General features: G+C 34.1%; 1 protein-coding gene across 1 annotated transcript in view; it reads right to left on the reverse strand.

Moving 5' to 3' along the window:
* Positions 1-8,567: 8,567 nt before the first annotated feature.
* The window catches only part of Serpini1 (serpin family I member 1), an 82,570-nt gene continuing 66,672 nt past the window's right edge, over positions 8,568-24,465 (reverse strand). Inside the window, exons 7-9 of the mRNA XM_076867469.2 lie at positions 12,789-12,875; positions 11,415-11,504; positions 8,568-11,162 (exon numbers count right to left, since the gene is read on the reverse strand). Coding sequence (XP_076723584.1) covers positions 11,086-11,162; positions 11,415-11,504; positions 12,789-12,875 — 254 coding nt within the window. The 3' untranslated portion in view covers positions 8,568-11,085. The remainder of the gene's footprint in view (positions 11,163-11,414; positions 11,505-12,788; positions 12,876-24,465) is intronic.

The following is a 24,465-nucleotide window of genomic DNA, read 5'->3' on the forward strand; positions in this document are numbered from 1 at the left end:
AAGCTACATTAAGAGAATAGACTTTTTTTTTTTTTTAAAGACAGCTGAACTAGAATCAATACCCCCACCCTTCCACTCTGCCCGCATCACATCACAGATTAATAATGAGCAAACTTAGTCCACTTCAGGTAATGTAAAGTCCATCTGCTGAAAACCATTGCTATTTATTTGCAGGTAGGCAGCAAATAGCAATGTAGATATTTGCTTTTCTCTTCTCTTGTTGTCTTCTTCCCCTTCTCACTCCCTCTCCTTTTAATTTTGAACTTTTAAATAACCCTTCTGTTAGCCTATAAAGCAATCCCTTTGGAACTGCACTTACAAGGAATTAGAAGTGACAAGGTTTCCCCTTGTTATGTACCTTATTAAGCAAGTTCCTTATAAGTCTTGGTATATATAATATGCTATTTCATGTGATTCAAGATGTCAACCGTAAGACCTTTTTTTTTTTTTTTTTTTTTTGTGGTGCTGGGGATTGAACCCAGGGCCTTGTCATGTGAGGCAAGCACTCTACCAACTGAGCTATATCCCGAGCCCCGAGAGACTTGTTTCAAATGTGCTAATAAAAGAAAAAATATCAATGACAGGTATTCTATGACACATTGACTAGAATATTTATTTATTTATTTATTTAGGTACTGGGGATTGAAATCAGGGGCACTCAACCACTGAGCCACATCCCAGCCCTATTTTGTTTTTTATTTAGAGACAGGGTCTCACTGAGTTGCCTAGTGTCTCACCATTGCTGAGGCTGGCTTTGATTCTCCTGACTCAGCCTCCTGAGCCTCTGGGATTACAGGCTGTGCCACTGTGCCTGGTTTAGAATATTTATTTTTAAACTCATTCAAAACTCATTAAATGTGTTTTTGACTCATTTAAATAGATTTTATTATATATCATACTTACCCATATTTTAAAATGAAAATAAAAATATAATATATAATGTTTCTAAATCACAAGGTCTGGCTTCAAATCACCACCACCAGTGCAGTGACTGCCATCTGTATTTGCCTCCACCATCGCTTTCCTTGTGCCAAGAGCACTGGTGAGTCAGCAGCCACCACTGAGTGCTCCAAGTTTTGTCTCCAGGACTTACTTCCAAGATGTTGACGCCAGGTTTTGAAACTGGCAGTTTATCTTACAGAAAAATCAATGAAAGGTGTTACACAATAACCAAGATTTATGATGCTTCCCTAAATGGTCATTACCATTCTTTCTCAAGTGGTTTGCTGACTGAAACCCTAAGGGACAACAGTCATGCAACAAGATTACCATGGTCACAGGCAGTGGCCTTTAAATTGTGGCTGCTACCTGATCACTGGTGACTACAAAACGCCTTTCCTCACTCCGTTTTCATGAATGTGAAAATGTGAAAAATGATGTTCTTGAGAATAGATGAATATGGTTGTGTTAATGCTAATAGATAGTCTTTCCTGATGCCAAGAACTGAGTGCTTATATTCTTCATACACATTATAGATTTTAATCTTTAGTATAACCCTATGAAGTAAACTTTATTATTTGAGTATAGATGGAAGTTAAACAAACTGCTCCACTGACAGACATTTGATAAGTGGAAATAATTGAGGTTTAAAATCTATTCTGTCATTTTGAAATGCATATTTTTCCCCATAGGCCTCTGTTTATTTATTTATTCTGGATATTGAACCCAAGCGTGCTTTACCACTGAGCTACATTCCCAGCCATTTTTATTTTTCATTTTGAGACAGGAGTTTTGCTAAATTGTTTAGGTCTTTGCTAAATGTTGAGGCTGGCCTCAAATATGGGATCCTTTTACCTCCACCTCCCAAGTAGATAAGATTATAGGCATGTGCCATGGCACCCGGCTGGTAATAAATATTTAGGCAAAAAATATCAGAAAAAGGCGTCATTCGGTTGTATGGAAAATGATTGTCCTTTCATGGGCAACTTTCCTTGAATAACAGAGTAAAGAACAATGGTGTGAACAAATGTTGGATTTATATATTCACGAATTAGGACAAAACTATCAGAAGAGCAGAGAGATGAAACATTGTCTCTTATTTGAGAAGGAGAAAAAAATTCTGCATCAGCTAGAAGCTGTGAAGACTGAAGAGGAAACATCTTCCGGAAATGCCATGTGTCACAAATAACCACTTTATTTTTCCTCAGGGAACACAAAATTCTGCAAATTTCAAAGAGAGGAAAAATGCACCTAAAATTACTGTATAATATAGTGTGAATTTGGACAAAGGACAGTCTGTGTTTCATTTGGTATAGTTGTATTCTAAGTTAGCATTCTTTTCACACATCTTTGTCTCACCAAAACCAGAAGTGAATATGAACATGATCTACCTCTAGCTTCTAGCTTATTAATGTTAAATTATTTTCTTTACTTTGAAACAATTAATAAAAATACTCTAATTCTTCTGTTGAAATCTCCTCAGAAGACAGATCCCCTTTTTTACAAGCTATTTTTATGTGCTTAGGTTTTTCCAAATTCCCTCAAGAATAACTTTGTTGGCAGACATGAAATGAAGTGGCTGTTATAAACTTCCTATCCTTCATGTTTTCATAAATGAAAGAAAAAAAATGTAAACCATCAAGCACTTTTTCCTTTAAAGGAAATAAATGGTTTTAGTTTTCATAGTTCTGTAAAACTTTCAAAATTTGTATGAAGCTTGAAATAGCTACAAATAATTTAAAAATTTATTTCTTGCAAAAACGTTTTCATCTCATAGTATAAATGTCTATATAGTTGAGAAAGTAGGTAAATATTATTCATAAATTGGAGATTTTTGAGAATGGAGCTCTTTAAATCTTTGCATTTTGTTCTTATATTTTGCAGTGCCAATATTACTATAAACCAAAGAACAGAGATTTAACATTTTTCTAAATTCTTCCTAAGAACAAATTTTATGACAGAGTGTATACAAGATAGAATGTATCTAGAATAATTATAACTATGTGAACATTAAGGTAAAAGTATAAAATAAAGTTGAATAAACAAAAGGTCAAAAAATCTGAGCATTAAAGGTCATGTAATTTTGTAAAAAACAAACAAACAAAAAAAAACCATAGTATTTTGGCCTAATTAATTGCTTTTCCTTTTCTTTGCATTCTAATACAGTGTATGAGTTTCTGACCGTGGATATGAATAAGCAAACTCAAACCAGATTCATCCATTCCACTGTCATTTCTGTTCCTATCCTTCTTCTCTTCCCTTTCCTTCACTCCCCTACCCCCGCTTTTTAAATATATTTTGTTAGTTGTAGATGAACACAATATATTTTATTTGTTTTTATTTTTATGTGGTGCTAGGGATTAAACCCATTCCCCTTTTACTAACCCACTGAATTTCTATTCTCCCCCCTCCCTTTGTTGTGGGTTAGCATCATGTATAACTAAAAATAACAAATAAAAAGAAAAAAGAAAAAATATTCAAATATGCAGGGAGATACATTTCATAAATAAGCAGGAATAATTAAGAGAAAAGAAACAAGAAAATATAACCAAAGAAGGAAAAACATGCATGCATACATCTATAGACATCTGTAGCAGGTATAAAATGTAACAAACCATTGACCTTTCACCATTCTGAACAAATAGCATTAAACATCTCAGTAATTATGTATGTACCTTAACATGACAGAAGGTACAATAAGAGATGCTCATAATGTTAACATGGAATTACTGAAATGGCTGTTCTGTTCAGAAAAAAAATTTTAAATGTGTAAGAACAACTTTAAGACATTTAGAGAATGGTTGAAGTGAAGTATTTAAATCTTAAAAAAGGACTATAACTTGTAAAATTTACCTTTGAAATCCTAGTGATGGACTATGATTTCTATCAAGAAATGCTGAACCTGTGTTTTCTTTAAACATATTAAGATAAAAGGGTGAGATATATTTATTCAGGTTTATATCAGTAACTTAGATTCTTTTTTCCTCAAAGGGTGGACCTGGACCAGTAGAATCATCATCATCTGAGAACTTATTAGAAATACAAAATTCTAGTATTGGCCTTCAGACCTATTGAATCAGAATTTGAATTTTATCAAGATTTCCATATTGTTCTTATGAAATCTAAAGTTTGAGAAGCAGTGATAAAGAGAATTTTTAAAAATAAATTAAGAAAATGGAATCCACAGAATATAAAGTATTGGGCAATCCCTAAACTGCTTCAGGAGGAACTGAATTTAATTAGGATACTAAATACTTTGACATCTCAACAATGGTGTAGAACAGGGTCTAGGTACCATGCTGGCTACCAAATGACACAGCAAAGTCTTTAAGAACTGGACTGCCATTGGAAAGCAAATCAGGGTAAGCATCCTGAACCCAAATGGGTCAATTATCTATTAAAGCAAACAACAACAAAAATAAACATTCTCCAATAAATGTAAATAGAAGACTCAACATAATCCAGTATTACTTAGCATACAGAAACTCAGAAAACTCTTAAGAACTCACAAGGGGAAAAAAAAGTTAATAGAAGTAAAACACAAAATAATCAAAATATTAGAACTTATCAAACTCTTTAAAATAATTATAACTGTGCTCAGTGAAGTAAGGGCAAAGACTTTGAAATTAAAGTACAGTGAAGCTGAAACTTCTCAGCAGAGGGAAAAAAAAGTTATTTTAAAAGATCAAGTGGAAAGGGCTGGGGTTGTGGCTAGGTTGTAGAGCATTTGCCTGGCATGCATGAGACAATGGGTTTGATCCCCAGCACCACATAAAACAACTAAATGAACAAAATAAAGGTATGTGTCCATCTACAACTAAAAATATTACAAAAAAGAATCAGGTGAAAGTTTTATCACTCAAAAATACTACTGAAATAATTCACTAGATGGGCTCAATTGTACAAAGGGGATAACAGGAAAGAAATCAGTGAATGAACATACATGAATAGTAATTAAGGAATCTGAACAACAGAAACAAAAAAAAATGTTTTAAAAAATAAACAAGCCTTAATGACCTGTAAGACAATACCAAAAGATCTAATTATGTGTCATTTCAGTCCTACAGGAGAGAAGATAGATATCAAGACAGAAACTGTTTTGGAAAAAAAGAGTAGCAAAAACTTCCTAAACTTTCTGACAGACACAAATATAAAGATTTATGAAACTTTAATTTTTGAGGATAAACTCAAAGTAAACCACATCTAGCCAGGCAATCAAATTATTAAAAACCAAAGATAGAGGAAAAAAAATCTTGAAAGCAACTAGACACAAATGACACCTTATATACAGAGAACACTAATTTAAATAACTGTTGAATTCTCATCAGGAACCCTGGAAGATACAGGACAATATAACAACAGTTTTAAATTTCTGAGGACAAAGAACGGTCAGTTCAGAATTCTGTGTTCACTGAAAATATCATTCATGAATAAAAGTGAAATAGAGTTTTCAAATGAAAAATAGGTTAAAAGATATTTTCTGTAATAGTTCTGGGTCAAGACAGACAGTAAAGAAAGTTCTTCAGGGTAAAGGGAAATGATACCAAATGGAAACTGAAAACCTCACAAAGAAAGGGAAAGCAACCCAAAGGGTTAACATTTGGGTAAATGTAACAAACTGTCTCTCCTCCTAAATATTTTGAAATGTGTATGACAATTGAAAGAAAGAATTATAACTATTGTCTAATGTTGGGATTTCTCCAATTAACGTACATGTAATACAGAGGAGAACTAAAGTACAAGTGGGGATGTGAGGAAATTAACATTATTCTAAGGTTTCTACCTTCTGTATGTAGTATTAAAATATTAATTCTAGGTGGAAATTTTAATTAGAATAAATGAAAATGAAAATTTTAATTCCTGGAGCAACTACTAAAAGCTATAGAAAAAGAAATAGTGAAAAGTCAAAATAGGTATGTTGAAATATAGTAGTAGGAAAAAATCCAAATATTCCCCCAAAAGGGAGGAGCAGGAAAGTAGAGGAATGAAAAAGAAACTGGGCTCACAGAAAATGAGTAATAAAATGGTAGACCTGTGTCCAAACATATCAATAATTCTATTAAATGATCTAAATGTAGCAATTAAAGATAAAGATCCTCAGTATAGATAAAAAGAACAAGAGTAAACTAAATGTTATCTAAAGAAAATTGAAGTAAGGAAAATATTTCAGGAATAAGAACAACAAAAATATAACAACAAAAGAGTTAATTTTCCAAGAAGACCTAACAATTCTAAATGCACATACACCTATCATAGCTTCAAATTACACAATACAAAAATAGATAGAACTAAAAGGAAAAATAGTAAATAATATAATTACAGCTGGACCCTTAACACTTCTTTCTTCCTCAGTAACTGATAAAGCAGACAGAAAATCAGCAAAGGTATGGCAGAATGATATAATCAACCAATTTGACCTAATGATCGTTTATAGAACATCCCCCACGCCCCCAACAGCAGGAGAATACACACTCTTTTCAAGTATTCATGAAATATTCACAAAGATACAACATAGTCTGGGGTTTTAATAAATTTAATAAATCTAATTCAATAAATTTAATTTAATAAATTAATACCATACAAATTGTTTTCTCTGACTAAAATGTAATTAAGCTAAAAATCAAATAGATGAAAATCCTCAGGTAGTTGAAAATTAAGCAATATACTTCTTTAAACATTCATGGTCAAAAAGGAATTCTGAAATAAATTAGAAAATATTTCTAAATGAAAGAAAATGAAAACCTAACACATCAAAGGTTGAGGTATGTAGGTGAAGTACTTTGAGAGAAATTTTGTAGGATTACAAACTTGTATTTAAAAAGAACAAAGGCCTCAAATTATTAATATAAACTTCCATCTTAATGTATCAGAAAAACCAGAGCAAACTAAACACTCAGAAAAACAAAAGATAAATGCAGAACGGAGTTGAATGTAATGAAATCTAAAACTTATAAAGATCAATAAAACCAATATACCTCCAATCAGACTGACCAAGGAGGAAAAGAGGTAGATACACGTGACAACATTGGGTCAGGACTGAATAAAGGGGACATCATTGATGATCTTGGTGGCATTGGAGGATATGAGGAAATATTCAGAGCAATTCTACGTGTCTAAATCAAACAATTTTAGAAGAAATAAATTAATTACTGATAGAACACAAATTATTCAAACTCAAGAAGAAATAAAATTTCAGTAGACTTATAACTATTAAAAGAAATTGAATTAGTATTAAACATGTTCTAAAAATACAAGTCCATGCCCAGCCAGGTTTACTGATAAATTCTGCCAAACATTTAAGAAAGAAATATAACTCATTCTATATTATATCTAAAAACATAAAAGAGAAAGAAACACTTCCTAACTCATTCTATGAGACTAGTTTCACTCTATTCCAAAATCAAATGAAGATAGAAGAAAATTAGGAACCGATATCCACCTTGAACATAAATGTATAAATTCTCAGCAAACACTAAATCCACCGATATATGAAAATTATTTTTATCTCTAGAGAGAAAAAATAACATCATAAAAGTGGGGTGTCTCTGGGAATGCAAGCCTGGTTGAACATTCATAAATGAAGGAATGTAAGGCTGGTTGAAAAAAAAAATCAATCTGCTGCCTCTTCCTTGCCTGGACTTAAGGAGCTTGTCTGTAATCCCAGCAGGAAAATGGTAAAGTCTAGGCCAGCTGCAGCTGCAATCTTGGGTTCAATTCCTAGTACTACAAGAAAACAAGGGAGAGTGCTTTTTCAAGCTTCGGAATAAATACCATCAAGCATCATGAGGAAGAGTAAATTGCTCCCTAGTAAATAAAAATGGATGTGGAAGGACTTTCCTCACTTCTTGACACAGGAGAAAATTTATCAGTGCAGACATTAAGTTATTAAAATAAGCATTGATCCTAACTAGAATAACATATATTCCATGCTTATCTAAGTATATCAAGTAGAATCTACTGTCTTGTATAATTAAAAAGAATGAATAAAAAATAAATAGAACAAGCATTAAAAAAAAAAGGAAAGAAAAAGGCAGACATAAACACACATGCTAATGCATAACCAGATAAGAATGCAATGGAGGGTTTTCTAGTTCAGTTTCTAGGCAGAACAATAACTAAATCCTCTTAAAGATACGTCATTTGGAGGTGGGTGAGAAGTGGCTCCTTCTCATCTGGGCCCACATATCAATGGTGAGAACCTGTAGGATGCTGGTTTTGGATTTGCCCACACTACCCTTGCTTCTGTGTCTGCCCTGCTTTCTCCACCCTGAAACCACATCACACTTAGTACTCCCTTTACCCCTATTACACCATTTCCAAGGGAACAATGACTGAATCAAAACTATTTTAGGTTCCTGCTCATCTGGGTCTAGGATTTCTTTTTAATGATGGGCTTTGGTCAAAATTTAAAATTTTGCTTTTAATTTAATCCAGTGAAATTTTTTTTTAAAGGATTAAAATACTAATAGGCAGTCTAGGCTTTCTGGAAGGAAACAGCAACATTGGAACCTTGTTGGAATATTTTTTATTGATTCCATGCTTTCAGTGGTCTTAAAATGAAGTCATTCAACTGAAGAACCATGTGCCCTGTCTTTAAACAGATCCGCCCCCCCCCCCCATAATGGACAGTGATGTAGGGAGGCTGTGAGAGTGTGGATGGCAAAGTTACAGATTTTTCACCAACCATCTTGTGTATTACAAATAGTCATCCATCTTATTTTCTCAAGATTACAATAAAGACCCACATTTCACCAAGATACATTTCAAGTTACATTTGGCCGATAAGCAAAATACCCCAGGCTATTCTATCTTAAAAAAAAAAAAAAAGTTACTCAAATAACAAAAATAGATATCATTACACATTCAAGAAGTTGATTATATAGTAAATCAGTGAATTATGTAAAATATACATATTTAATGAGAGTGAAATATGTTCTTCACCATATTTTCTTTATTTTTATGAAGCAACTTTGTTTTTCTTATGCTTAAATAAATATTTCTGTAAAAGTGACGCTAACCATTATTTGTTTATGGTGGTGGTATAAAGATTTATAGATTACAGTCTATATAATTATTCAGTCCACACTATTGCATAGATTTAAAAAAAAGTAAAATCAGGATTTTAAATAAAAGTAAAAAACATAATTATTGTTGATTTCCTCCAAAAAATTGGTTCAAAGAGCAAAAAGCTTTGGTGCATGTTCTGTGTGTATGTTTATGTAGTAATTTATTCCCTTTAAAGGAAATGGAACTATACAGTGCTACTTTTTCCAGGGAAAGGACAATGTTGAAATTGTTTTAAAAAAAATAAAAATAAAGGAAAACGTTGTACTATCAGATATTATTGCATTCCATAAGCAAGCTCAAAACAAGGGAGAATCTATTTTCATTTAAATGACACCTAAATTGTATTAAAATATTTAAAAACAAACATTCTGAATGGGAGAACTTAATCTTATACCAGCTAACAAAAAACTGCATTTGGGCTTTATGAAATACACAGTGTCTAATGATGTTTATTCTTCCTTTATAGGTAATGCATTTAGTTGACTGATGAACAGATACAGTAAGGTACACAATGATTAACAAGTAGCAATATGGTAGTGAAGAATATTACAAACTCAGAATTCCAATACTGAATCAACATCAGTTAGGCCAGGCTGTATAAATTATAAATGAAAACAAGAGCAACTATTCTACAATAACTGAAGATTTATGAATAAACTATAAGTCCTCTCAAAATATAAGCTGTAAAAGATTCAGTGTTAAGTGTTATGTCCTTGGGTATTCATAAATTCTTTCATGCGTATTACCTATAAATGTCTCCATATTTTTAAAGAACATATTTCAAGTGTTCTAATATGCAGAGGAATTTTGCTTTTGTTCATAGCATGTAATAGAAAAGACACTTTAGAGTAAAAACCATTTTTCCTTTCCTTGGACAAATGTATTATATTATTAATGCAGATTACCACTCCATCCCTCCCTGAATACTTCTAAGCTCTATGAAATTGTAGTCTTTCTGTTTCCATGTATGAAAATATTAAACATGCAAACCTTATGTTAAGTAGAGTTTTGTTATGGAAGTGAAAAACAGTAAAGTCCATGGACAAACAGTAAAGGCTTCACTTGGGAATCTGTTAGAAGTATGCAATCAGTCCCCACCCCACAATAACTGAATGAGAATCTGCATTTGTAAGAAGATCCCCAGTTGACTACATTACACATTGATGTTTGAGAAGTGCTGATTTAATATACTTCATGGACTGAGTTAATTTTCTATAAGTTAACCATATCTAAATCATTAGTGTAGTCATGTCACTTAACATCAGGAGTATGTTCTGAGAACTGAGCCCTGAAGCACTTCATCTTTATGTGAACATCAGAAAGTGTACTTACACAAATCTAGATGGTGCAGTCACTTGATGTGGCCTCTTGATGCAGTTAAGAGACTGGGTAAGCACAAAATGTATGAGATTACTGCTGGCATCACATGACATATTGTTTTACAGTAAACCTTTTTTATTTTTAATAAATGGAAGGAGTACACTCTAAAATAATGATAAAAAAAGCATCATACCACTGTAAATACACAAACCAGTAATGTCTACAAGGGTTTGCATAGTCCTATTTTTTTCTAACAGGTTTTGTTATGGAGCCTTACAGATATTCAGCTTGCATTTCCTTGTCCTGCCCTCTACACTGCAATGCTAATTTACCTTGGTGCTTTGATTCTGCATGATTATGAAAGACTTAAGAAGCCCCAAAACATTACTATTTCCAAATTCTCATATTGGTATCTGCATACTCCAATTTCTACTGAAATATCATTGTTTCCAAATTTAACTGACAGGTATATGTATACTACTACTGCTACTTTTAAAATGAAAAACAGCTGTTTACATGTTCAATATGTACTTTTATTTTAAACAACAGCACAGCAAACACAATGACATAACAGGACCACTACCTTAATACTGATAATATCCTTGACAGGTTGACCTGTAATTCACATATATTGTTTCTATCTGGAGCTATTTTTAACATTATCTTAAGATACACTGTAAAACACAAATCCTAAATATAGATCAGTTGCAAACATAATGTGCTTTGTTGCAGTTTTCCTTGTTACTCAAATGAAGTCATTTAAAGTTCCTCAAAATCATGTGCACTTGTGTTCATTGTTTCAGGATGCAGGACTCGTCCCATGAATAAGATTGTACCTGTGTTAGTTTGGAAGTGAACAACAACACAAAAAAAGGTGAATAGAAGAATGTGCTATTTTTCTTCTTGTTTACAATTATCTATGTTTCAAGAAATACAAATACAAATTATTTTCACTTTTTGAAAAATCATTTGACCATTAGACATTATCTAATAAATTCTACTGTGGATGGAAGGGGCAGCCTTCCATTTAAAAAATAAAGTTTCTTTGAGCCCTATTGGATAAAGTTGTCTTCTCATAACAGACTTACCAGTTCTCCTGTTTCTGATAAGAAAGAAAAATGGATGGTCCACAATAACTTGAGGATACAGCACTGCCATCCTACTAATTGCAATCATTCCTACAGCACAGAAAAAAAATTAATTACATATCCATAGATGTGCAGAGATTAATGAATAATTTCTCAAAACCACCTATGTCTATCCATCTAATGCAAAGGCAACAATTTACAGGAAACAAGATTTTAAAGACTTTAAGAGAGAAAAATTATAAAAGTATTAACATTTCTACTTGATTAAAACAAAACAAAACAAATCACACGATTCCCTCCTTCCATCCCATCAAAAATAATAGGACTAGTTATTCTGCCTGTTACAAAAGTTCTATTCTCAGCCTAAGATAAATATTTGTGCTTTTATCAAAACATCCTTTCAGTTAGGGAAGGGGGAGAAGAACGAAAAATCCTCGTGACAAAAAACAAAGACAGTTTATGTTTTCCAGTCACTTTTTTCTGTTTGAATTGGGTCTATTGACAGAGCAAATCTCTAGAGTTCTAGTAGGAAGGAGGGCTGTCAGAGATTAAGGAGAAAGTGCAGCAGCAAAACAAGCAATGGTGCTTTCTAAGGTGGGATGCTGAATTCCCCTTCCTTCTAGGATGGTTGCTGCAGTGTGGTTAGTTATCAGAAAAAAAAGAAAGTTAGATTATGTAATATTTCTGATGCCCAAGACTAGTGTTTCTACATCCTCTTTAAAACACTGTTATGACTAGTGAAGTTAGAAATAATGTGCTGCAAAACAAACATACAACCAGGAGTGAAAAGTTCTCAGTTAACTAGGAAAGTTAGAACCATCAAAATGATCAATGGCATTTACCATTGAAATTTGGATGTTATTTATGTTGATTAAAAAATTATTTATTGGAAACTATTGTGTTATTAGTATTATTAGTTAATAGCACTTAAAATTATTTATTACATCTATGGTACACTCTTGCAAATAAATGTGCTTCTAAAAAATCCAAACTTTTCACTGACAAAATTAATAGTGAAGTTTCAAAAGTAATTAGGAAGGAAGAAAAATGTTTAAATAGGCATCAGGAAAATATTTAAAATATTTTAAAAGGAAGAACTGTAGGAAAATCATTCTACCAGAGCTGCCAGGTGTCCTGAGTTTCATTAAGAAAAAAACAAAGATGGATTTATAGTGCAAAGGGCCAGTGGACTGAGAACTTGCTTTACATCCTATTTAGAAAATTCTGGCTGGTTCAGCATTTGCTTGACTCCTAACTTAGGACAAAAATCAGTTTTTTGGCTAGGTTCTGAAAATGATCCCCACCCCCATCCAAGATTATTTTAAATATATGAGTCTAGGGAAGGCAAGAAAATTTTGGAAAACAGCTTTGTACCTGAGGCTGCGGCAGCTTCTGAGCCTTCTTCATTAACCTCTATGAAAGACTTGTGAATTGCTTTGGAAAGGAATAGCTCTTTGTTATCTGCAAAACAAGAATAAAGCAGAAGGGTTTTATTCAGTATCAGGGATACAGAGACATTTGACCCTTTTGTTAAATGGGTTTTGGAGATTAAGACTAAGATACTGATTAAAAAAAAAAAAAAAAAGACAAGTGATAAAGTTACAAGATTTCACTTATAATAGGAGAGAACCATGATGATGTAGTTTCTAATTTGCCCTCATTGTCTATTCGCTTGTTAATTTTACCCTTCCTTTTCATTGGAAATTTTCCATTGTTTATTTCTTACATTGTAAAAAAATGCAGAAAATCTGTTTTTAGCAGTGACTTCAAATTAGTTCATAACTCAAGATAAAAACATTGTATATAGTGCATTCTAATTTTAAATAAAAAGTACAAACTGAAAGCTGGTAAAAATCCAGAAATAACCAAAATTTTTAAAAAAGTGTTCTTTTCTAAACCTAATCTCTAATTAGTAGGATAATGTAGATATCCTTTGCAAAAAAAAAATAAAATTGACTTCAAGTTTATAGAAATGTGACTAGATGTTTTAAAAAATTTGCTTCCATTCTAGTTAACTGGTTTATCTGAGGATTCATAAAGATATGTTTAACATCCAATAATAGGAAGAATATTTTTTCCTTTAAACTGCCTTCTATTTATGCTTACTTTTAAATTAATGGTCATAATGGGTAGAATTGTCCCCTTAAATTCATTTGTTGAAGTTCTAACTCCCAGTACTTCAAAATGTGACTATATTTAGAAATATGACCTGAAATTAAAATGAGGCAATTAGGGAGTGTTCTAACCCACGATGACTAGTGTTCTTATAAGAAGGGGGAATTTGGACATGGAAAGGTACAGATAGGTGAAAATTAATTTAATGTAGCAAATTACATAGGCTTTGATGCCCAGATAATTGGTCAAATATTATTCTGGATGTTTTCCTGAAGATGTTTTTGGATAAAATCAACATTTAAATCAGTAGACTTGGGCTGGAGTTGTGGCTCGGTGGCACAGCGCTTGCCTAGCATGTGTGAGGCACTGGGTTCAATTCTCAGTACCACATATAAATGAATAAAAAATAAAGGCCTGTTGACAACTTAAAAAGAATTTTTAAAAAAATCAGTAGACTTTGGGTAAAGTAGATCATCCTCACAATGTGAGTAAGCCTCATGCAGTCAGCTGAAGGCCTGAACAAAGGCTCACCTCCTCCTATCAAAGGAGAAAGTCCACCAGCAGCCTCCCTTTGGACTCAGCTACAATTCTTCTTGGAGTCTCTATCCTACAGATTCTGGACTTTCAGAGCCTCTATAATCCTGTGAACCAATCGTTAAAATAAGTCTGCCTGTCATTCTCTCCTTCCCTCCTCATATATATGTATACCCCCCACGACCAACACCACATGCACACAATCTGTTGATTCTGGAGAATCTTGACTAATAAACCATTTTTAGGTTGAAGGAAAAGATGCCATCTATAAGCCAAAAAGAAGGGTCTTGTAAGATTCAACCCTATTGACACTTTTATCTCAGACTTCTGGCCTCTAGAACTGTGAGAAAATATATTTCTGCTTTTTAAACCACTAAATCTGTGGTACTTTGTTATGGCAGGCTTAGCAAACCACAAAATGATTTTTTGTCTTTAGTTTCCAACTGTTACAACAAAACAATGACAACATAGATACTCCAAATACATTTTTTAAAAGATGCACAAATAGCAGGGTAAGGATTATTCTAGTTTATGCCACCCTATTTTTTTTTCAATTCCAAGTGGTTTAAGCCAAACTCCAGTTAAATAAATTTGTTGCTGATGTCTAGCACTATTCCATACAAACACAACAGATTTCCCATTAGATACCTTAGTAAGACTTTGTAAGAAACCAAGTTCTACCCACAACATACATTTTCCGTTAAAGTTTTCAAAAATACCTAATTATTCTACATGCAGAGAGGATGATGTTTGTCAACATTTTTGATCCACTTGTTGAATGTACCTGAATATCCTGAATAAACACCAAGACAACGAACAATGGGCATCCCTGAATATACTTTTAATAGAAATATTATTTCCTCAGATCATATTTGATATTAAGATATAAGCATTGCATCATCAGTCAATCTCATAATTATAATATTTTCTTATGAAATACATTTAATTATTAGAAAAAAATAAAAAATAGTCAAGCTTTTTACATTTAACAATTAAGTATAATTAGCTCTCTCAAATCCAGTAGTAGTTATGTTTTGTTTTATTTAACAAGAGAAAAAGTATAAATTGTGTTAAATAATCAAATGTATGTAGTTGGGAAAACTAGCATATGAATCCAAGACAGTAAAATATACTTAAGATTTAGCAGGTAAATGATGCCATTCTGTTTTCAGACACTGCTGCCCATTTTCATCAGTTTGTCAGTTAAGGAAAGGCCATGTCTCAAGAACCAGCACTATGGCTCTGACTACAAAATGACAGGGTCCAGGTCCTAAAGGGTAATGAACACCCACATTGCCAGTTAAGTACTCCTCAAATACTTGGAGAGGAGTTCTCAAAGACACTGAATGATATTTCAACTAATCAATTTGCACAGAAGAAAGCCTCCAATAGCTACTAGGCCTGACATACTAGGTGCACTGGACTCACTGAAATAGGAAAAACCATTCATTTCTGGCCTCTGCTCCAAATGTTGTAACTTTCTGTAGTCAAATATCCTCTTGTATGTTCCCATTTACCCACGTAAAATGGTGGTGTTGGTGACAGAAATATTGCAAGGTCCTTGTGGCAGAAGGATCAAAAGAGCAAAGGGTAATTCTCTGAGAGCTAATTATTTAGAAGATAATAAAATGGACAAACCTTTTAACAAGATTGTGAAGAAAAAAAAGAGAGATAACCTCCCCCAACAGACACAGAAGAGTATTTTGAGAAAAATAAAAATTAATATGTATAATTTTCTGCAGATGTTTATAAACATAATGAAATATAATTTTAATATAAAATTTCTTTATTTATAAAACAATTGATAAATTTAATAAATGTATATATCTGTCAATCAACCTTCAGAAATAAGACACAGAATATTCCTAGTTCCCCCTAAAAGATTCTGTATGTTTGTTTATGCAGATAATTTTGAAAACAGATTTGCTCTGAAATAGGTTCTGTGTGGAAACAGATACTTTATAAATTAAGTCAAGAGAAAAAATAAAGAATATCTGAATACTCCAGTAACCATTAAATTTATTGAATCAGTAGGCAAAAAAAAAAAAAAAATTCTTAAAATTAAATTCAACAAGCCTAAATGGTTTTCTAGGTAATCATGTCCAAATCTTAAAAGAACAGGTAGGATTATCTGTTATAAAAACCACTCTAGATTCTAGAAAGAAAATAAAAGCTATGTAACTCATCTGTGGGTTGTCTTACATTGCTGCCAACATTGAACAAGGACAGTATAAGAAAACCATAAACTAAATTTAGTTGTCAACATCAATATAAAAATTCTCTAAAAAATAATGTGGGGAAAAGGGTACTCTTGTACATTGCTGGTGGGACTGCAAATTGGTGCAGCCAATTTGGAAAGCAGTATGGAGATTCCTGGGAAAGCTGGGAATGGAACCACCATTTGACCCAGCTATTCCCCTTCTCGGACTATTCCCTGAAGACCTTAAAAGAGCGTACTACAGGGATACTGCCACATCGATGTTTATAGCAGCACAATTCACAATAGCTAGACTGTGGAACCAACCCAGATGCCCTTCAATAGATTAATGGATTAAAAAAATGTGGCATTTATACACAATGGAGTATTACTCTGCACTAAAAAATTACAAAATCATGGAATTTGCAGGGAAATGGATGGCATTAGAGCAGATTATGCTAAGTGAAGCTAGCCAATCCCTAAAAAACAAATGCCAAATGTCTTCTTTGATATAATGAAAGCAACTAAGAACAGAGCAGGGAGGAAGAGCAGGAGGAAAAGATTAACATTAAACAGAGACATGAGGTGGGAGGGAAAGGGAGAGAAAAGGGAAATCGCATGGAAATAGAAGGAGACCCTCATTGTTATACAAAATTACAAATAAGAGGTTGTGAGGGGAATGGAAAAACAAGGAGAGAAATGAATTACAGTAGATGGGGTAGAGAGAGAAGATGGGAGGGGAGGGGAGGGGGGATAGTAGAGGAGAGGAAAGGTAGCAGAATACAACAGTTACTAATATGGCATTATGTAAAAATGTGGATGTGTAACTGATGTGATTCTGCAATCTGTATTTGGGGTAAAAATGGGAGTTCATAAACCACTTGAATCTAATGTATGAAATATGATATGTCAAGAGCTTTATAATGTTTTGAACAACCAATAAAAAAAGGAAAAAAAATTAATAAAATAAAATATAAAAAAATCAGAAAATCAGCAAGTCACTATAACCAACATCACAGAAATATGAAGGATGATTAGACATGATTACAAACAACTATATGCCAAAAAAACTTGATAAACTAGAAGAAATAGGCATACTCTTAGATACATATACTGTACCAAATTGAATTATGAAAAAATGAAAAACCTGAAAAGACCAATAACAAGTAGAGAGAACGATATTGAGTCTGGGTTTGGAGTGTAGCTCATGTGTATAGCCTTGAATGGCACTGCAAACAATAACAACAACAAAACTTTTCTACTGAACAAAAACCCAGGACCAGATGACTTCACTGCTAAGTTCTACAAAACATCTAAGGAAGCTTTAACAACAGTTCCCCTTAACTTATTCCAGAAAATAGAAGTGGAAGGAAATCTTTCCAACACACTCTACAAAAACAGCATTATCCTGATTCCAAAACCAGATAAGAACACAACCACAGCAAAAATCAAACAAGCAAACGAAACCCGATAGGTACATACCTTTATTAACGCAGATACAAAAATTCCCAGCTAAATATTAGCAAACCAAATTCAACAGCACTTTAAAAAGATTATTCACAATGATCAAGTGGGATTTATGCTAGGAATGCAAGGATGATTCAATATAAGCAAATCAATAAATGGGATATATCACATCAATGGAATAAAGAATGAAAACCATAAAATTATCTCAAAACATGCAAAAACAAGCATTTGATAAAATTCAACATCCCTTCATGATAAAAACAGTTACATACAGAAAGAATACCTCAATATAATAAAGGCCACAACAACCAATATTACAGTGAATAGAGAAAAGCTGAAAGTGTTCTAACATCTGGAACAAGACAAGGATGCCTACTTTTACCACTTTTATTCAACATAGGCTGGAGCTGCTAGAGTAATCAGGCAAGAGAAAAAACGTAATGCTATACAAATTGGTAAAGAATTCAAATTATAACTCTACATTGTATACTACTAGAGAAATGAAATGCTGTACTCCCTTTGTCTACAATGAATCAAAATGCATTCTGCTTTCATGAATAACTAATTAGAACAAATAAATAAATAAAATAATTTAAATGGTTACTATTGTAGATGACATGATCTTACATATGGAAAACCCACAAAACTCCATGAAAAAGTATTAATAATAATAAACAGATTTGGCAGTTTTGCAAGATAAAAGAAATGAACATACAAAAATCAGTAGCAGTGCTATATGACAATAGTGGTTTATCTGAAATAGAAATCAAAAAAGCAATTCAATTACAATAGCTATGAAAAAGTACTTAAGAATAAGTTAACCGAAGTGATGAAAGATCTCCACAATAAAAATTATAAAATACTAATGAGAAAAATTGAAGAGCTCACCAAAAAGTAGAAAGCTATTTTATTTTCATGAATTAGAAGAATCAATGATTAAAGTGTCTATACTACCCAAAACAACCTGAAGATTCAGTATAATCCCACCAAAAATGTCAATTGACATTCTCTACAAAACTTACCAAAGAAGTCCTAAAATTTCTATGTAAGTACAAAGAATAATGAAGAGCCAAAGTCATGTTAGCAAAAAGAACAAAACCAGAAGAGTTTTGTAAAGTACCCCTAGAGTACTTTACTTTGAAACATACTACTAAGCAGTAGTAATCAAACCCTTCATGTTATTGACATAAAAATAAACAGAATTAAATGGGACAAAGTTCAGAGCCTAGAAGTAAATTCATATATCTACAGTCAACTGATGTTTGACAAAAGTGCTAAGAACAAGCACTGGAAAAAGAAGTCCATGGGAAATTTGGATATTCACATGCAGAATAATGAAATTAGATCGCTATCTCTCGTCAAACACAAAAATCAACTAAAAGTAAAGATTTAATAAGACCCGAAACTATGAAACTACTAGGAGAAAACATAGGGAAATGTTTCCTCTTCATAGGGGATGGGCAAAGGTTTTTTTGCACATGACCCCAAAAGCACAGGAAACAAAACCAAAAATATACAAATTGAACTACATTAAACTGAAAAGTCTCTGAACAGCAATGGAGACAATCAATAGAATGGAAGAAAATACCATACAGTGGGAGAGGGTATTTGCCAACTATTCATTTGAAAAGAGTTGATATCTAGAATACATGAAAAACTTAAAAAAAAATCCTCAATGGCAAAATAAACAAAGAAACAGATTAAAAAGTGGAAAATAAACCTAAATAGGCATTTCTCCAAAGAAGACATAAAAATGGCCAGCAGGTAGATGAAAAAAATGTTCAACATCACTAATCATCAGGGAAATGCAAACCACAATGAGCTATCACCTCATTTTAGTAAGAATGACTTCTATCTAATACACTAAAGATAACAAATGCTGGCAAGGATGTGGAGAAAAGGATACTCTTGCACACTGTTGTTGGAAATGCAAATTAGTTCCGCCATTATGGAAAATAATATGCAGTTTCCTCAAAAAATTTTAAGTAGAACAACCATGTAATCTAGCAATTCCACTCCTGGGTACATATCCAAAGGAAATGATATCAGTGTGTCAAAGAGACATCTGCATGCCCATGTTTACTGTAGCACTGTTCAAAATAGCTAAGAAATGGAAACAACCTCAGTGTCTATCAACTGAGGAACAGACCGAGAAAATGTGGTAAATATACACAGTGTAATACTTTTCATTCTTAAAAAAGGGTGACATCCTGCCATTTGTGAAAACATGAATGGAAACGGAACCATTATGTTAAGTGAAATAAGCCAGGCACCCAAAGATACATGATCTTACTTATATGTGGAATCTAAAAAAGTAGATCTTATAGAAATTTTGAGAGTAGAAATGAAGTCATCATCGACTAGGAAGAGGAAGAGGGAAGAAAGGAAGAGAAAGGGAAAGGTTGTGAGTGGGTATTAAGCTACAGTTCAATGGAAGCAAGAAGTTCTGGTGTACTATTGCATAGTAGGGTGAATATAGGTATTGTAGATAAGTTTTCTGTGTTGGCTAAAAAATAAATTTTACAAAAATTCAGAAAATTAAGCTCAGGAACATATACAATGAGTTTCAACAGATGCCTGAATGTACCATGACATAGCAGTGCACAACTGTACCACCAACTGCCTCCAGGTCACACTGACGCTTCCTTTGGATGATCTTAACACCCTTTGTCCCCTCTCCTGCTTCCTCTGCCTCCACCTCGATGCAGGCCTGCTTGACATGCAAGCTAAGTGGCTGCCTCTGCTTCACACAGTCACCATCTGTCACCCCTATGCACTGTGCTTCAGATTATTTGAACTGAAATAGCTCGAATTTTACTGTGTTTTGTTTCTGCAGACCTTCCCTCAACCCCTGCTGTACAGTGAAACACCCATCACCTTCTGAGGCCCAGCTTCTAGCCCCAGACTTTTCTTCTGCTCTCCTCTGATCCCTACATCTTTAAAGTGGATCTGACCACTCTTTCCTACTGAAGCCCAAAACTAATTTTATTGAAGCCTTCATCATATATCACATCTGCATTAATAACTCTCTCTTCCTGGACTGTCAACTTCCTTCAGCAAGGACTTAGTATCCCTAGTTTCTGGCTATAGTGGGCCTAAAAAATGAGCTGACCAAAGTAGAGGGAGTTTCCTGGTAAGTGCAGTTTTCTTGTATTTAACTTAAAACACTACGAGAAAGAGAATTTCAGCAATTTCAGAATGAAAAGAATAGCTATTTCATACTGTAAAACGTCCTTAGTTCGTTCTTTGGGCACCATGACCACAATTCTGTTCACAATTGTGGCTATAAAGTTTATTCTTGAAAATTCAGAGCAGCAACAGAGGAAAAAAAGTATAAAACCCACACACAGGCTAAAAACTTAAATATCTGATCAAGTAGAAGTGTAAAGGGAATAGGATCCAACAACCAGTATTACCGTCTGTTGCACAGACAGGGAAACAAAAATTGAATCTTAATGTTCAATTCCCACAGCAGGACTAACTGCTAAATTAAGGTGAGTGAATCTGCACAGATATAAACAAGACTTCAGGATCCTTAACTGTCAGAAAAACACCATCCTTTGATAAACATGAAAACAGTGTGACAAGTAAGAAATCATATCACAGATACTGAAGAATAAAAGAAAATAAAGCTTTCCCCCCTACCTTAGACAAACTTCAAGCAGCCACATTAAATTACAATAAATTGTAGCTAAAAGTTGTTTAATTAAGCATATGTTTGGGGCCACCCAATCTTAGAAAGAGATCAAGTCCTGCAGGAATCTAGGCAAGGTCATTGTTCCTTACACCTGCCCTCCTATGTTGCTCATTCTGTGTAATTAATGTCAATCCAAACCATCTGTCCTGCTAGGCTGGCTTTGAGCTCCTCCAGGGCCTGCACCTAGCCTGTTTTATACACCTCATCCATAACATTCTGCATAATGTCATATACGAGGTATGTACTCAGGTATTTGATTGAATCAGAATGTGAGGACTCTTAAGGAAACTTACACTGATGGCTTCATCTTACTGGTTAGAGAAAAGTTAGTTAATTTCTCAATGAATAAATCAAAGGCAAATCCATTTAAACTCTTTTTTGGTGGTAGTGGTACTGGGGATTGAACCCAGGGCCTCACACATGCTAGGCAAGTACTCTACCATAAGCTATACCCCCAGCCCCCATAAGCAAAACAGAAAAAAGAAAAAAAAGAAAGAAAAAAAATCTGTACACAGGCCCTAACCAGCCTCCTCTTTTCTTCTGGCCAAGGCAAATTCTGCTGCCAAATAAACTGGTCTTAGTTTCCTCCAGGCAGCGTGGAACCAGGCTCTTTACAATGGATAAAATGGGAACAGGGCCAATGAACCCTAGGTTTCCCAGAGAAGAGCTGGGCAAAAATTCAAACTCTTATGAAGAAATCAGGACAAAATATTAAGGCATTCATTCAGTCACTGAGCAAATATTTATTGAGTACCCTCTCCATATGAGATATTGTGCAGAATGCCAAGGCTCTAAATATTTGAGATTAATATAATGCTGGCAGGATGGCCTTCATGCAAGCCTAGGCCACTACTTCCTTTGTGGCACTGTTACTAAACACAGCCAATTTAAACAAATTTCTGCATGCTTAAAATAGCAAAATGAAGAGAATATCATAATAGAACCTTAGACACCCAAAGTGTCTCTATGCTTTAGTCACTAAAATATTTTTAGCTCCTGCCCCACCCATGAAATTCAGAAAATTTTCTACAATATTTCTTCAAAGGGAGAATAGCATTTGTCGTTTGTTCTTCTGGATAGATTTTTGTTTCAGAGACAGCAAATATTTATTTACTTGTTCATTCATTTATGTACTGTGCACCTACTATGTGTCAGACACTATTGATGCACTGGATCTACCATGAGGAACTGATGATAAGAAGAAAATAGATATAAATAGAAGGACAGTAAAGGAAAGCAAATCAATAAGTGACCACAATTTCAGGATATGGTAAGAATAACCAAGGAAACAAGATAAAGTGATGTGTAGGTGAGTGATTAGAGCCATTGAGGAGCTGGTGTTTGACAAAGAACACGAGGAAAGCGTGTCTGAGGAGGTCAATGTCAGCTGAGACCAAAGGAATAAAAAGGAGCCAGCTGTGGAAAGGCCTGAAGGCAGAGTTGCATTTCAAGTGGAGATGAAGATTAATGCAGAGGTGGATACAAGTCAGCCCTGATCCGGGACCCACTGGGGGCCCCATGTGGCAAGGAGGGCAGAACAGAAGAGCTCTCACTTGTGGCCAGGTATCAACAAGTGCCATTACTCACTTTCCCATTCAGCATCAATCCTGCCCTTCCAACACCATGCTGGACTCTGGGGAGAGGACAAACTCTAAGCTCAGTCCCTGCTTTTGAAAAGCTCTGAGCTTAAAGACGAGAATGTGTACAAACTGTCCAAGGAAAAGGCAAGATAAGCAATAACACAGGTAGGTGCAAAGTGCTACCAGGTTCCAGATGAAGAATAGTAAACCACCTAGGAAGGAGGAGGGGTGTCAGGGGGATACTTCTCAGAGAGGGTGACATTTGGGCTGGTTCTTGAAGTAGAAGAGTGAAAGTCAGAGAAGGGGGCATAGACAAGCAAAAAAGATTGTATTTGCAAAGTGAAAAGAACAGAGGGGATGACATGAAAGTCCCATTTGGAACCTGGGCTATGAGAAAGTGGAGGAGTGGGCAGGAGACAAGCATAATTTTAGGAGCTTTGACTATAAGGTTAGAGCCTGAGTTTTGTCCAGAAATAATGGGACACACCTGTTATAATTTTAGAAGACACCTGTGGTAGTAGCTGTGAAAGGTGAATTGAATGAGCAGATAGCTCAGGGCAAGTTAGCTGTTGCACTAGCTCAGGCAAGAAGGCAGAAGCAGAACTGGAATTGTAGCAATGAAAGAGAAACCAACTCTCTGGCTTACAGGTGCAAGGAGAAAGAGAACAAACAAGGGCAGGATGTAGGAGCTGGTCCAGTGTAAATCCACAGCACTTGAGTCTGACCTGAATGTGGCTTTCTCTTTGTCTTCTTAATTCCTTTATTTTATTGGCTTCTTTATTAAAGCTCATACTTCATGCTGAAGGATTTAGTACTCACTTTCTCTTTCCCCTTACACCTTCCAAGAGGATTACCTATTAATCCAAATGCTGACAGTCATTCATTTCCATTACAAAGATAGCCCCACTCTATAGCAGGATCCTCACTGCAACTAGATGAGCATTTTAAATGTAGCCTGAGAAGAAAATGATTCTCAGCACTCTCTCTGTTTACTGTATGAGTATTTACTGTGTTTTATGTTAATGGAATTTAGCATCAAAAGCAATGTATATCAAATTGAAATGAAGAAATAAACATAAAAAAATATGAAGCATCTCATCTTATTCTTTTCTCCATTCAGTGAGAACTAAGCAGGAAGCACTGTGGGGGACTCTGAGGAAACATGCATAAGAATCTATCTTTGGGTTGTCTAAATTCTAGCAGGGAATGTTAAACACAAAAGTAACAATAATATGAGATAAGATGTGACATGCACCATAAAGAAATGTACAAAATATCAGGAATTTAATGAGTGATTACTTCTGGTTGGTATAATCATGGTTGCTTGATTTTGAAGTTGAGATACTTCAGCTGAGACTGAGTTCAGATGGTATTTCAGAACTGGGCAGGGTGGCATATATCAGTAATCTCAATGACTCAGGAGGCTGAGGCAGGAGGATCACAAGTTCTGTGCCGGCCTCA

Source organism: Callospermophilus lateralis, chromosome 10 (assembly GCF_048772815.1).
Source record: "Callospermophilus lateralis isolate mCalLat2 chromosome 10, mCalLat2.hap1, whole genome shotgun sequence".
Taxonomy (NCBI): Eukaryota; Metazoa; Chordata; class Mammalia; order Rodentia; family Sciuridae; genus Callospermophilus; species Callospermophilus lateralis.